At 40.6% G+C, this 15,211-nt stretch overlaps 1 protein-coding gene across 2 annotated transcripts in view; it reads right to left on the reverse strand.

Annotated features, from left to right (window-relative positions):
* Window positions 1-7,635: 7,635 nt before the first annotated feature.
* The window catches only part of lrrk1 (leucine-rich repeat kinase 1), a 150,066-nt gene continuing 142,490 nt past the window's right edge, over window positions 7,636-15,211 (reverse strand). For both annotated transcript variants that reach the window (XM_049465458.1, XM_049465459.1), the window contains one exon: window positions 7,636-11,524. In XM_049465458.1, the coding sequence (XP_049321415.1) occupies window positions 11,347-11,524 (178 nt within the window). In that variant the 3' untranslated portion in view covers window positions 7,636-11,346. The remainder of the gene's footprint in view (window positions 11,525-15,211) is intronic.

Genomic DNA, 15,211 nt, shown 5'->3' on the forward strand with positions numbered 1-15,211 from the left:
AGAAGGCTTCTTCATGAGCGCAGACAGGCCTGCGTATTGCACTGCTCTTTACATGCCCATTTTTTTTTAGCCCTTGCTGTCTGCTGTCTCTGATATGCTGGGATTCTAAATAAGCATGCAGAATTGGACCATTTCTGGCAAAGATATGGCACTGCTGACCCACTATTGGTGCTGGCAAAATGCATATTTGACCCACATGTTCCAAGATATAGCTGGTCCATTTCGGGTACAAATATGGCAGTGATGCCTCTAAAAAACAGCATGCGAGACAAAATTGGCTATGCATATTAAAATGTACATTTGGCCCACAGGTTCCAAAACATACCTTGTTTACTTTTGTCATGGATATGGCTGTAATGCCTCTGGAAAAGTGCATGTGAGGCAAAAGTAGCCTACATATTGAGAAAATACATGTGACCTACATGTTCCAAAACATACTGTATTTGACAGTGGGGATGATGTGTTCAGAGTGATGTGCAGTGTTGCATTTTGGCCATAAAGTTCAATTTTGGTCTCATCTGACCAAAGCACCTTGCTGTGTCCCCAACATGGCTTCTGGCAAACTGCAAACGAGACTTTTTATGGTTTTCTTTTAACAAAGGCTTTCTTCTCACCACTCTTCCATAAAGAGTTCCAAAGAGTTCCACCATAAAACACCTGATCTGTGGATCTCTTCATTTCCACCAGACCAGCTGATTCCTCAATACACAGAACCTCCACTACCAGACTTTCCAACAGCTTCCTCCACCAGGCAGTCAGACTCCTCAACTCACAGAGCCTCCTCTACCAGACTCTGTAACAGCTTCATCCACCAGGCAGTCAGACTCCTCAACACAAAGAGTCTCCACTACCAGACTCTGCAACAGCTTCGTCCACCAGGCAGTCAGACTCCTCGACACACAGAGACTCCACTATCAGACTCTGCAACAGCTTTTTCTACCAGACAGTCAGACTCCTCAACTCACAGAGACGGAGCTGACCGTTTCTATTCCTACCAATTCTTTATTTTACTAAGTACTGTATATTTTCTACCTCAGTAGCTGCTGTGATCTGTATGTTCTATATGTTACATCTCTCTGTATTAGTACTGCACTTGTTTGTTAAATTGTCTTATGTCTGCTGTATTTATTGTATTTATTCCAGTGTATTTAGTTCTGTTTTGCACAATTTGTTGCACGTTTTTCTCTTTAAGCTGTCTTTAATGTACTGTTTCTTTTACAATGAATTATGTTGGTTCCAAAGGAACATAATTTCAATACACTGTGCACCTGTGCTCAAAGGTAATTACAATAAAAGCTTCTTAACTTGACTTGACATGTCTGTAATCTGGTGTGATGTTGTCACTGATCCTTACAGCAAGTACGGCAGATAAAAACGGGATAAAAATGGAGGATGTGGGCCAGATCTGAGCCAGAATCATTTTGTTCTCTGAGATGAGCTGGGAATAGCGAACATTCAGATGAACAACTGCTCAAATAACTCTATAATCTCTAGTTTCATGATATTGATGTAAAATGCTCCCAAAAGCCCCAAAGGCGAGTAGTTTTACATTAGTTTTGTACTGAAAAAAAGGCAGAAATAATAAGAAACACGTTTGTGCTTAGTTGTGCATTACCAGTTTCGGTCGTTAATGGTGTCTTTGTGTGAGAGAAGGCGAGCGAGAAAAAGAGAGAGAAAGAGAGAGTCACAGAAAAAGAGAGAGGAAGTGAAATTGAAAGAGAGAGAGAGAGAGTGGGGGAGATCCTGATAAGGACTGTGAGAGAGAGAGAGAAGAAGCAGAGCTAAAAAGCATTAGCATGTGCACACAGGGGCAGTGCACACAGTAGATGATGAGGGGGAAATTGCACGTGTGTGTGTGAGTATAGTGTGAATGTATGGGAGTGTGAGAATGGCAGTAGAACAGAATAGGTCTTGGTGGGAATGATCCTGAATCAGTGAGCTGAGTGAAGCATGACTGTGCGTCTCAAAGGCCAGCAGGTATAAAGCAGAACAGAGAGATTTCTCTGGACTTACTGTGGAGAAGCACATCTTCATTGGCCCACAGGGAAATCCCACTGCTATAAAACTTTATGTAACATCAGTATAAACTCAAGTAAACATAAAATCAGTGGTAAGAGAGTGTATTTACCTGCCATAAACTCTAAAAACATAAGAAGAAACCCAAATATCAGTTGTTAGAATGCAAAGACATGTTTAGCAAAGACATTAGGTGGGGGTTAGAAGAGCACAGTTATGTTTCTGATCTTCTGATCTTCTCTGTGAACTCCAGGCACAATTGAATGCATTTGTTTAATTGCGAGCGAGCATTATCCTCCTGAAAACTGGCATTTCCAAGTCGTGCCATTAGAGGCAACACCACCGGGTGGCGTAATGGGAGAGCAATTTATGTAGCTAGGGGCGCACTGGAATGGTCCAGTGGTCTAAATCGCTGCCACTATGATCAGGAGATCGCTGATTTGAATCCCAGTCATGCAGCTTGCCATCAGCTGCCGGAGCCCTGAGAGAGCACATTTGGTCTTGATCTCTCTGGGTGGGTAGATGGCACTCTTTCTCCTAATCACTCCTAAGGCACAAGGCGTCTGTGAGCTGATGTGTCGAAACCGAGTTGCTGCGATTTCCTCTGAGCACGACGGCTACTCGGAAGCACAGCATCAGCAGCAGTTGGTGGAGGGTGTAGGGGGGCAGACAAGAGAGTGCAGATGTCTGTGTGTGTGAGGTGAGGTGGAGAGAGAGAGGGGGGTTTGCTGTGTGAGTGTGTGTGTTCAGTCCAAGGTCTAGTTTTAGCCTGTTAGCTGGTTAGTTTGCTAGCCTTTTGTTATTTTGGCGTGTTTGCGGCCGACAGTAACCATTGTAATTTAAACATTTTGTCTAATCAGATCACGATTGTAGTCGTTTACCTATCTCAGATTTGCTGCAATCTGAGTGTATAAAGAGCCAATTTAATTGTTTGCCTTTTTATGTGGACTTTTATTTAAATAACATATCAGAATGGTTCTACAGAGTATCAAAGAGAGCTGCACAACTGTTACAGGTTAGCAGAGAGCTAGCTAACATCCTTACTTTAGCGGTAAGCTAGCTAACATACTAATGTTAGTGACGAGTTAGCTAATGTTACCTGGTAAGATAATGAATGTTAGCGAAGATCTAGCTAACATACTAACGTTAGCGACAAGCTAGTTTACATACTAACGTTAGCAGCAAGTTAGCTACATTACTGTGGAGAGGGCTAAGGTAAGAGGAGAGCTAGCTAACATTAGCGGTGAGCTCGCTAAAATATTAATGGAAGTGGAGAGTTAGCTGACGTAACCCGGTTGAGAACTAACATTAGCAGAGAGCTAGCTAACATTAGCGGTGAGCTAACAAACTAATAAACAGTATCACTACAATTTAATTGATAATTTCCTCTTTTTTTCGTGTAGGAAGCTAAAAAAAAGAGCTCAATCTGTTCTTTTAAGTGTTCTTTCATTATTCTTCATGATTCCTACCTGCAATTCAGTGTGTTATTTAACGTAATGCAACTTACATATGTTATGTTGCCTCTGTTCTGCATCACAATGGAACACATTTGAGAAAACAATCATTAAATGGGAACCATTAAGTTTTGATTTCCGATCCAATAAATTATTTTCTAACAAAGAAATTATAACTACGTTTTTGGGTCTTCAATTATATTTATTTAGGTCTTAAAAAGCATTAAATTCGACTTTTAAAATGGTGCAAGAACTCTGTGTTACTCTTGAGAACGTCTTTGTAGCCCATACTATTCCACACTAATAATTAATATTTTTGCAAATATTAAACATAAACTTAAACAAAGATTTAAATATTATTAATACTATATACTAACTGAAAGCTGTGATGGATCTGTATTTTATACAGTACAGCCTCTCCATCTGCAACACAGCTTGTTTTTAGAGACATCCCTCAGATATCCCTTGAGATTTTTAAACAGTAGTACATGTATGTGGATATAAATGTGTAAGTGTGTTAGATATGCCTGGCATCCCCCTCTCCCCTGCCAGCCCCCTGCTCTCTCTCTGCTCAGGGCCCTCTATTGCTCTCTCTCTCTCTCTCTTTCTCTCCTCCTCTATTTCCCTCCCTCTCCTTCTCTCTCTCCCCTGCTTTGCCCACATGCTGACTGGCTCTTGCCCCAAGGACACTGCTGCTGCGGCAGCTCCAGGCCCCATGCCACATGGAGCCCATTAATGCCCTCCACCTCCTTCTCCTGCCCATCCTCCCCTCCCTTCATTCCCTCCAGCGGCCTCTCCTGCTTTAATGCTTAACACAGCCTGGGCCGCTGAGAAAGCGCTGCGTGTTGCAATTATACCCCAGAAGGAAGCACTCGCCAGAAACGTGCTGAGCAAACCAGGCCGAGAAATGGTTTTCCCATTGCCGCTCCTGCCATGATGATGCAAATCCATCACAGTGCCGGAGAATACGGGAGAACTTTCACCTGATTACCTTTTACATCCTCGAGGGAGGAGAGTTTATTTGACCTCCTGTGTCTTTTAAAGGCCGGAGTAGTGGAAAAGGACATTTTTATTGTATTTAATACGTTTTAGGTGTACCTAAACCAGGATTTAAAAAGTCAGCATTGAAATAATCATGATAATGATGTCACAAGCAAGAACACATTTGCTTACCTCAAGAAAAAAAATAAAAAAATAAAGCAATGCAGCAATAGAAGGAACAGGGGATCTAAATCTTTTGCAACCCACTTACCTACCACAAAAAAAGTTTGAAGAGGTGGTTTGCTTGGACTGCATGTAGTAGTTTGAGCACTATCTGAGCCCGAGCACAGAACAAGATGTCAGTGATGTGACGTTTCTGTAAACAGACATGGCAATGTTGTGCCAAATTCAGCACCCCACCAGGAAAAGCACCCCCTCTCGGGAGCATGGGCTATGTATGTAACCGTGAGTGAAATAACCGTGATTTTTGGTGTGTATTTCTAAGTTTCTTCACTTTTAGAAAGAAGATGCACTCCCAAGAGAGAGGGCGCTTTTTATGGCGGGGTGCTGAATTTGGCACAACTCGTGGCGGTGGAGCCAAAGCTGAAGACAGTTGTTTTGAATCATGCATAATTTTTTTTTTTTACACTTCACAAATTTATTCCACTTTGTTTTTGGTATTTCACATTAAATTCAAAATGAAATATATTTATGTTTGTGGTTGTAATGGGACGAAATATGGAAAAGATCAAGATGTATGCATATTTTTACAAGCCACTGTATCTCTCTGTCTCATTTAAAGAGTATTGAAATGGATTTTGCCAGCAGTCTGTGAATAAATCTCAATTACAAGGCTAAATACCACAGGAGCATGCAAATCACACACACGAGAGAGAGAGAGAGAGAGAGAGAGAGAGAATGTAAGAGAGAGAGAGAGAGAAAGAGAGAGAGGGAGAGAGAGAAAGTGTTACAAATGACTGAACACATGTCCCACCAGCGAGGCTGTTTCTGTGAACGCTGGCCGGTTTCCTCGGACACGGCCTCCGATTTGCTGTAAACAAGCTGATGGAACGGATGCCAGAGGTTTACTCTACAGTGGACACGGTGGCCCGCGAGCGCAGCTTCATGAATGCTCCTCTGTACCGCACTGCGACCGCTGTTTGTTTTTGCATGATATGAATTAGTCAAATATAATCTCAGTGATTTCACTCTCACGGCTTTTTCACAACAGGTACACTGTCCTTTAACCTGATTATCTGCTGAGCTGCTTTTAGAAACAGAGAGAGAGAGAGAGAGAGAGAGAGAGAGAGAGAGAGAGAGAGAGAGAGAGAGAGAGAGAGAGAGAGACGGCCAGAACAGGGACAGATAATCCGATGATGCATGATGAGTAATCGTATAACTTTATGATAACCTGCGTCATGTTACACTTATCTGGGTATGTTTGTTTTCATGAGTACAGTTAAATTTTACTGATATTCAAGATGGTGATATTGATATTGATCATTCAAATCATTTAAAAGTTACTTTATAGCCAGTAAAAAAACAAACATCAGTGTCTCAGAAAATTTGAATATTATATATTATATGCTTAGTGCTGGAGAAACTTCACTGAAACTCCTGTATAACACTGTACTTTAGTGGAGTGACTTTACTGCTCCTTATAACCTGACTGATAGAATTCATACATACTGTCGATTTTTGGGAAAATTAAATCATTTTAAGTGCACCTTATAGTTAAAAAAATATGGCATATAGTCTCACAATTAATGATCCAATAGAAATGCTAGAACAGAACTTGGAATAACAATATGAATTCACGAAAACAGAGGTGATATTCTTTAAACATACCTTGCATTGAGCATATATTTTGGTATATTAGTGCATATACAAATTTGTGGAGTTGCTGGATGGTTTATTTTCCATGACATTATTTATTAAAGAGGGTATCTGGGATATTTTTCTGTATATATAGATTTTTGTCTGCATTCTAGCCTCCCGTCCACATGAATCCAGCATGCTTTGCACAATTTTTAGGTCTGTTTTGGCTGTTATGCTTTGGTCACACGCATTTGTGTTTGTGCACATTTTGGCTTGATTTTTTCAGTCAGCTTTATGGGGTAGAGTCACCTGGAATTCAGGCTTTCAGTTAACAGCTGTGCTGAACTCGTCAAGAATTACATTTTTACTTGAATTTCTTGCCATATTAAGTATTGTGTTTCAGAGCATCAGTTGTGAAGTTGTGAAGAGGCAGAGTTGGTATACAGTGAATAGCTGTATTTAAGTAATGTTTTATTCCATATTATGACAAAAAATACTCAACTAAGTAAAAATGAAGGTTAAAGGAATCCAAAACATTTCAAGAACTTTAAAGGAACCTCAAGTGCAATCACAAAATAGACAATCATAAACGACTGTATGACCGCTATGATGAAACTGGCACTCATCAGGATCGCTCCAAAAAAGGAAGACCAAAGAGTTACCTTTGTTGCCTTGAGTTACCAACCTCAGAAACTGCAGGTTAACAGCACCTAGATAAGATCACCTAAATGCTTCACAGAATAATATATATATATTTTACGATTTACTACATGATTGCTCATGTGTTTCTTTGTAGTCTGGACGACTTCACTATTCATTTACAATGTAGAAAAAAAATCATAAGTATATGGTTATTTTTGTTGATAGTATTATGTATCATATATTCTGCTGAATGTTAGCTATCACCTACAGGTGTTGTCCCCCTTTCCAGTGAGCATCAGAATCTTCTAGAATTAGAACACTTGGTCAGTGCAAGAAGACTGTGATAATATTAGTAAGTGGGTAGGTGTGTGTGTGGGTGTGTGTGTGGGAGTGTAGTGTTGAAGCATTCCTGTCAGGTGTGTGTATAAACCATATCAACAGCTCTCCAAACTCATCAATCATACTATATTTGCGGGCAGGACCACAGGGCTAGAGTGTGGGTGCCTTCAGAAACTCAGATTTTACAGAGGCTGTAAATGTGTGACAGTAATGAGGGTGTGTATTTGTGTGCATCTCTGTTCATACTGGATTTATTAACCTGTTACACCCTGTATATCAGCCCACACTTCAGATCTTCACTGTGAACTTTAGCACTCTTTTCTTTTAAGATTTAAAAAATTATGAGCAGAAAAGCATTTGATTAAAAAACACAAGAACACCACCAGAGCGTTCCAGAAGATTTTTATTATATTTACAATGTGATGACAATCTATTTACACATGCAGTCATATAGCTCATAATAAATACAGTACAATCCATTTTTACAACCGAGATCTGGTACATATTTACAGTAATAGATAACAGGCTGGTATATATGTGTGTGTATATATCTGCCACAATCCAAACAAGACAGTGTGTGGGTCTTCAGGTCATTCGGCTGTGAACTAACTCTTCCCTTTTCTGCTGCAAATGACTTTCTGTTATTGTTACAGTGGACTGTTATTTTACTCCCATAATCCATTAGTAATGCTGAACGCCTGGCCTTGCTACCACTGCGGCCTCCCTATAAAAGAGACTTTTTTAAAGGTTAATTCTGAAGCTTACTTTTCGCTGTTATTGCTGGTTACATTCAGGCTTAGGAACACACATGCGCACACACATACACAAACACATACATACACCCACATATACTGTATTGGCTGTAATCCAAAGACATATCCAATTATTCAGTATAGCTGAGCCAGGAACAGGAGAAAGCTGATACACAGTATAATCGTCTGTAAGGCTCTTTTTCTTGGTTCGCTGCTTAAATTGGTGTAACTCACACTTACACACACAGAAAGTTGCCAGGTTATTAGCCGCACTTACATTGTTCTCCCATTCAGTGGCCGTTTTATCAGAAACACCTAGCATATATGTGTGTATATACAGCTCTGGAAACAATTAAGAGAGCACTTCAGTTTCTGAATTTCTCTGATTTTGCTATTTATAGGTTTATGTTTGAGCAAAATGAACATATTTTGTTATTTAGAGCATTTATTTGCAGAAAATAAGAAATGGCTAAAATAAAAAGAATTTAAAAAAAAGATGCAGCACTTTCAGACCTCAAATAATGCAAAGAAATCAAATTCATATTCATAAAGTTTTAAGAGTTCAGAAATGGTGGAATAACCCTAGTTTTTATGCATCTTGGCATGTTCTCCTCCACCAGTCTTACACACTGCTTTTGGATAAACTTTATGCCACTCCTGCTGCAAAAAATCAAGCAGTTCAGCTTGGTTTGATTTCTTATGATCATCTATTTTCCTCTTAATTATATTCCAGAGGTTTTCAATTTGGTAAAATTAAAGAAACTCATCAATTTTTTTATGTGGTCACTTATTTTTTCCCAGCGCTGTATATGTATATGCAGTTCCTAACTGTACTATAGGCTGACTGTAACAGCTGCTGCACAGTTTACTTCTCTCCCTCACCTCACCCCCTCTCCACAATCCATTCATCAATGCAAATGGACCACCCGGCTGTGTTGCCAGGGTTTTAATACATGCTGGGTTGAGAATAAGTGTCACAATCCAAAAAATATCCAGCCAAAAGTGTCTCATTGGTCAAAAACTGGCCATTAATAAAGGGCTAGGGGAATTCTGATGGAACTGGGCATGTGCAGATATAGGCTGCTCTAGAGAGCCTAGCAAAGTTTGGTATCACTGTTCTACCAAGGCTCCTCATTTGTACTGCATGAATTATGAATTAGTAACTCTCTACCAGGGCTGCACTTGCACTGGTTGGCTTACAAATCATATTATCTGTTCTTTTCAGTGCACTTAAAAAGGAAACGACAGGCATTCCTCACCCCGAATTTCAAGGTACTATCTTAAATTTGAGGTTATTCTATATATTGTTGGTTAGTGTAGTTGATAACACCACCACCTTCCCTGTGCCAGATTAGGGTTTAATTCCCTATGGTCAGATACTACATCAACAAGTTCTTATTCTCAAATCACAGATTATTCCTACTTTTTTTAAAAACATGATCCACATTTAAGAGCTCTGAACAAGAGTTCGAGCCAATCATCACAAATATAAACTGTAGTGTACGTTTAACTGGGCTTACTTACTCATTTTCCCATACAGAAAAAAATGTCTCTCTACTCTCACGGCTGATGTGCTCCCCTTTCAGTTTCTGAACCCATGGTTATGCAACAAATAAGTTTAAATAAGTGTTTTTACAGTTATTTTGACTTTTGTTTCATTTCAGAGAGATTGAAGCCAGGATGTCATCTTTTCTCTGATCATCTTCCTTTCATTTGTTAATAAACACATATTTCTACATTTCAAGCCTGCAGAACAATCTAAAAAAAGTTTGGATGGGGGCTATTAATGAGCTAAGCTAAGTAAACAAAACTGCAATAAAGCCCAAACGAGGGCTGGATGTTAATCTACACAGATCTCTCTCCTAAAAACTGTTTATTTGGGTGAGTAAAGCGCTTCTGTTTATTTACAGTAAGCTTAGATTCCCAAATCTAAGGTTAGGAGCAGGCTACATGCCGATAATGCTCACCTCTGAACAGGACAAAAGCGAGCGTGGTTAGCAGCTAATGCTACTCCAGCAGTGCTAGCCAGGGTTAGCAGCAGGCCTTAGGCTGGTCATACTCACAGTATAATAGCGGAAATAGAGATTAAACGGGTATTGCTAATGCTACTCCAGCCCCGGTGCTCGAGAACTAAACTGAAACTCCTGTATAACTGCTCTTTATAACCTGACTGGTAAATTTCATACAAAATTTGCACTGGATTAAAAGGTGCACTGTCGATTTAGGAAAACTAAAAAAATCTTTCTCCTGTAAAGTTGCTGTTTTGGAGATACCAGTTTTTCATTGGACAGCGACGATGTGCTATAGTTGTTTGTGACTTTGTTAACTTCCTTACAGCATTTTGTCTGTCATTTTAAGTTATGAAGTCTACTTATAACCTCTACATGTACTGGGTTAATGCTTGAGATAAAACATTGTCATTTTAAAAGAGCATTTCCTGCTTCTATTGCCCTGTTTCAACCAGTTTTACAATTTTGCAATTGCTTTAAATTAATGTTTAAATGAAATTAAAGTTGTTCTTACATAAATGAGCTCCAACATGAATGAGCTGCTTACTGAATTGATCTGATTCAATTTTAAATTTGGTATCAGTATTCAGAAACGGGTCTGGGCTTTTATTGGTTAATAAGAATTAGTTCTTTAATATTAATAAATACCCAGGGACAGAAACTGTAGAATTATCAGTTATTATGTATAACTGTTCCTACGCCCACAAAGTAAACCTGAAGGATAGGCGTTTCTGATAAAACGGACATATATTGTAAGTACAGTTGTAGGGGGTGTAGTGGAACCGCAGTGTAGACACATGCACTTGACAAAGCTCCAGGTGGAGGGCTCGGAGGAGATAAGGTGGCAGCTCCAGTTAAGCTTCATGAATGCAGCAGTGATGTCAAGTTTGCTTGATATAATGGGGTGTGTGTTTGTGTATAATGTCTAGAGAGTGTACGTATGTGGTGACATTCTGTGTGTGTGTGTATTTCTGTTTGCATTCTGAGGCCTCCGACCTCATGTCAGTGAGTATATTCCCTTCATTCCATGGCTTAGGTGTATGAGTGTGTGTTTGTGTGTGTGTTAGAGTGTATTAGTGTGTGTACGTACGTCAGTGAGTGAGTGAGAGAGATCTAGAGAAACCTGGACCTGGAAACTAAGGTCTACTCATATATACATTCCCTAGATTTGAGCCCTTACCTATACATACATACCTGTATGTGTGTATGCATGTATTTGTGTGTGTGTATATGTGCATGTGTGTGTATTCCCTCAAGCCATCCTTAGCCACACAGTGCTGCGATTCTGCTCCGGTGGGTGCGCACACACGGACACACACCCACACCGGCACACAGCTACCTTCTTTTCCTCATGCTGGTCTCCAAGCGGCCCAGGTCCTCGTAGCTCCGGTAGAACAGCTCCAGCTCGCGGCCTCCCCAGCCCCTCCAGACAGCCAGGCACCAGGCCATGTTTTCATTACGAAAGCCGCACACAACAGTGTCCTTTGCAACCAGCGCAGCTTCCACCAGGTCTCTGCGAACAGGGGAGGGGAAAGAGAGGGAGAGAGAAAGAGCAAGTGAGCGACGGAGGGAGAGAGAGAGAGAGACGGACGGGGGAGATGTGCGTAAATGAGCGTTTCTCTTGAAAACGCTTGAAATAAACCGTGTGGACTCTTTCTAGAAACACAAGCAGCTCTCTTCTGGGAACTTGTTGAAAAGCACAGACGCCCCGAGCTAAGAGACGTCCCCTCCTGCAGAGCCAGCGCTAAACTCTAATTGGACACACCTGATCAGGCTAATCAAAGGCCTCAGAAGCGCCTCAGAATCAGATCCAGGTGTGTTCGATTAGGACCCAGCTCTGCAGGAGAGCAACGTTTCCAGCCTGGGTGCCCCTCGTACAAAGGACAGAGGGGGCAGCCCGCTGAAAAGTGCTGCTCGTTTGATTAATGACTGTTTATATTCGGCTCTGACAGGGAGGCAGGCCGAGCGGAGGCGTATCAGGATGGACCGTTTGGTCACTTGACCCCTGGAATCAGTCGCAAGACACTGGACAAGACTCTTACCCATCAATTCAGAACATTTCCTGAAGTAAACTTAAGGAGAAAGAAGCCAGGGCTGTTGCGATTACTTGATTGAACGTATTGTCTTTTTCTCACTGTAAGGGCACTTGTGGTCTATGTTCATACATTATGCGATACTAGTAAGAAACAGGGATGTTTTTATGTTTCCCCTCTAATTTAATAGGGGGAAACATTTTTCAGACGAGTCAGACAAATCAAACCAGCGCAGGATATTAATCTACACAGATTAGCTAACTGCTAATGCCGCCCAACAGCGCAACACTAAGGAACCCTGATTGTTCCAGTAAACCAGTGTGATATTAGGGTGATACAGTAAACGCACAAGCTACAGTCCGATATAATCGGCCTATGAAAGGCTAAATGGCTAGCACGGTTAGCAGATAATGCTAATACTGCTGGAGAACTAAACTGAAACTCCTGTATAACACTGTACTTCAGCAGAGTGGCTTTCTGCTCCTTTCAACCTGACTGGTAAAATTCATACATAAAGCGCACTGGCGATTTTTTGGAAAATTGAAGTATTTTAAGTGTGTCTTATACAAAACAGTACAAAACAGTAATAAAGGTGGTACAGTAGTAAAGCGAGTACAGGCACAGCACAATCATTAACTATAGATGGTACCATCAACTCTATCTATCTATCCCATCCATCCATCCATCCATCCACCTAAATTTATGCACCTGCCAAATTTAGTTTAAATAATTATTATACACTTTCTCTAAATCCTAAAAACTTCACTTCTCAAATTTCACTGTGTTCATCTGCTTTATGATAAATTAAACTAAAATTATTGATCCGAACAACCAATGATTTATAAAGGAAAATCAGGAAAATGACCAGGGGTGCCCATACTTTTTCATATTACTGTACGATAGGGCATTTGAAACCTATAGAGATGTGTGGAGCTTTCCCTTTCATGTGCTTGTTGTGCATTTTGCAATGCGTTTCAATTTAACACAATTGTACGGAAAGGTTATTTGAGTTACTGTAGCCGTACTGTCAGCTCCATCCAGTCTGGTTCACCTCCATTAACCTCTCTCATTCTTGGTAAACACCAGAGACTGTTGTGCTACAAATCCCAGAACACAAGCAGTTCTAGAAACACTCAAACCAGCCCTTCTGACATGACCAATCATGACATGCTCAAACTCACACAATGTGAACATTACCTGAACCTACTGGCTCATATCTGCTTTATTTTATGCACTGCACTCCTGCAACATGATTGGATGATCAGATGAATGCATGAGTAAGTAGGTGAACTTACTCTCTCTCACACATCATCTAGTTCTCTCTAAACCCATGCATTATTTAGAAGCAGTCTAATAAAGAAGGCTCCAAAAATCAAGTCACACTTCTGTGAGATTGCTTTTCTTGTGGTAACCTTGTTCCGGGAGAGATGGATTGATGGTAATACAACGCGTGCCCTTGCTGAATGATATTTGATTCAGCCCCTGTTTGGCACATGTCAGTTGATCGCTCTAAAATGGGCACTTGTGTATGAAAACTTGGTGCTCTGACGGGTCTTTTTTTTTTGGAGATGATGTGCTCCAAGACATCTGCTGAGACTCATCAATCAAAGCTTCTGTCAGCAGAGTTTGGTTGATGTGGGCTATTCAGTGGACCGTAATGTGGAAGTAACACTGGGGGAGCTCCAGGCACTGAAGATAAAAATCTACATAAAACTCAAAGCAGAAGATACACAGACCGTTTAATACTCTCAAAAGTTTGAATGGCCCATTGAGAAAGAAAAAAGTCTATCTGTGTGATTCACTCATTTACTGGTTTGGCATTTAGTTCTATTCTGACTGGATTCATCCCCATGCCCGCACCTCCAAATTTACCCCAATTTATTTTATTATTTCCATTTCCCACCCACAAGTAAGAAATCCCCCTATCACAAGATGCCTGAATGTGAAAAAGCAAAGCAGAAGGTCATGTGGTCAAATAAGACCAATCTAGAGCAAAACGGAGAAGAAGGATGAGTACAAGCCCAAGAACACTGTCCCGACTGTGAAGCATGGGGGTGGAAACATCATACTTTAGGGATGCTTTTCTCCAAAGAGGACTAATGGGGTCATATATGATGAGATTTTGGCCAACAACCTCCTTCCCTCAGTCAGAGCACTGAAGATAGGTCATGGCTGGGTCTTCCAGCATGACAATGACCCAAAACAAACAGCCAGGGCAACTAAGGAGTGGCTCAGTAAGAAGCATATCAAGGTTTTGGAGTGGCCTAGACAGCCAATCTCCAGACTGGAACCCTATTAAAATCTTTCAAGGGAGCTAAAACTCAATGTTGCCTTAAAACCTGAAAGATCTGGAGAAGATCTATATGGAGGAGTGGGCCAATTTTTTTGCTGCAGTCTGTGCAAGCTTGGGAAGGAACTACAGGAAACATCACCTCTGTAATTGCATTAAAAAGGTTTCTCTACCAAATATTAAGTTCTGTTTTTCTACTGTATCATAATGCAAATTAATTATTTAAAAGTCATGGCAATGAATGTAATTTTCTAGATTTTGGGCTAAGATTCTGTCTCACAGCTGAAAAATACAAACCTCTTCATTCTTTAAAGGTAGTAAAACTTGCAGAATTGGCAGGGTATCAAATACTTATTTTCCTCACTGCTTGCCTGAAGAAAATCAAAAGATGTGCATTCATTTGGGACTAAGTGCAGTGCTGAGTTTAGTGAAAGACAGTAGATGATATAGCCTGTAATTGTCTCGATAAGGAGTAGCAGCAACATGTAAAAGACAAAATTACCCCAGACCCCATGACCATTATTCTCATACGAACAGGGCTAATAACACAACCGAGAATCAATCCCAGCTAAAGGTGAAAAGCAAAAAGCAAGAACTCATCATGCACTCTCTCTTATTACTGCTCCTGGGTGATAAATTTAAAGTGTTTCTCGGGCTGTGCTTCACTGAGATGATACAGCCCACCGAGATGACCTCAGAGTACCCTTTCAGCATTTAATCTTGTGAGAAATAGTCAACTGTAACCTCCATAAATCATTCTGCAGCATCCAGACCGAGTCTCTGCTTGCTCACCGTGCAGCTACTGCCACTGTGCCTCGGTTCACATGTAGGGCAAGGCTTATGAGCTTGGAAGAGAGAGAACACAAAACAATTTTAT

Source organism: Astyanax mexicanus, chromosome 16 (assembly GCF_023375975.1).
Source record: "Astyanax mexicanus isolate ESR-SI-001 chromosome 16, AstMex3_surface, whole genome shotgun sequence".
In the NCBI taxonomy this organism is placed as follows: domain Eukaryota; kingdom Metazoa; phylum Chordata; class Actinopteri; order Characiformes; family Acestrorhamphidae; genus Astyanax; species Astyanax mexicanus.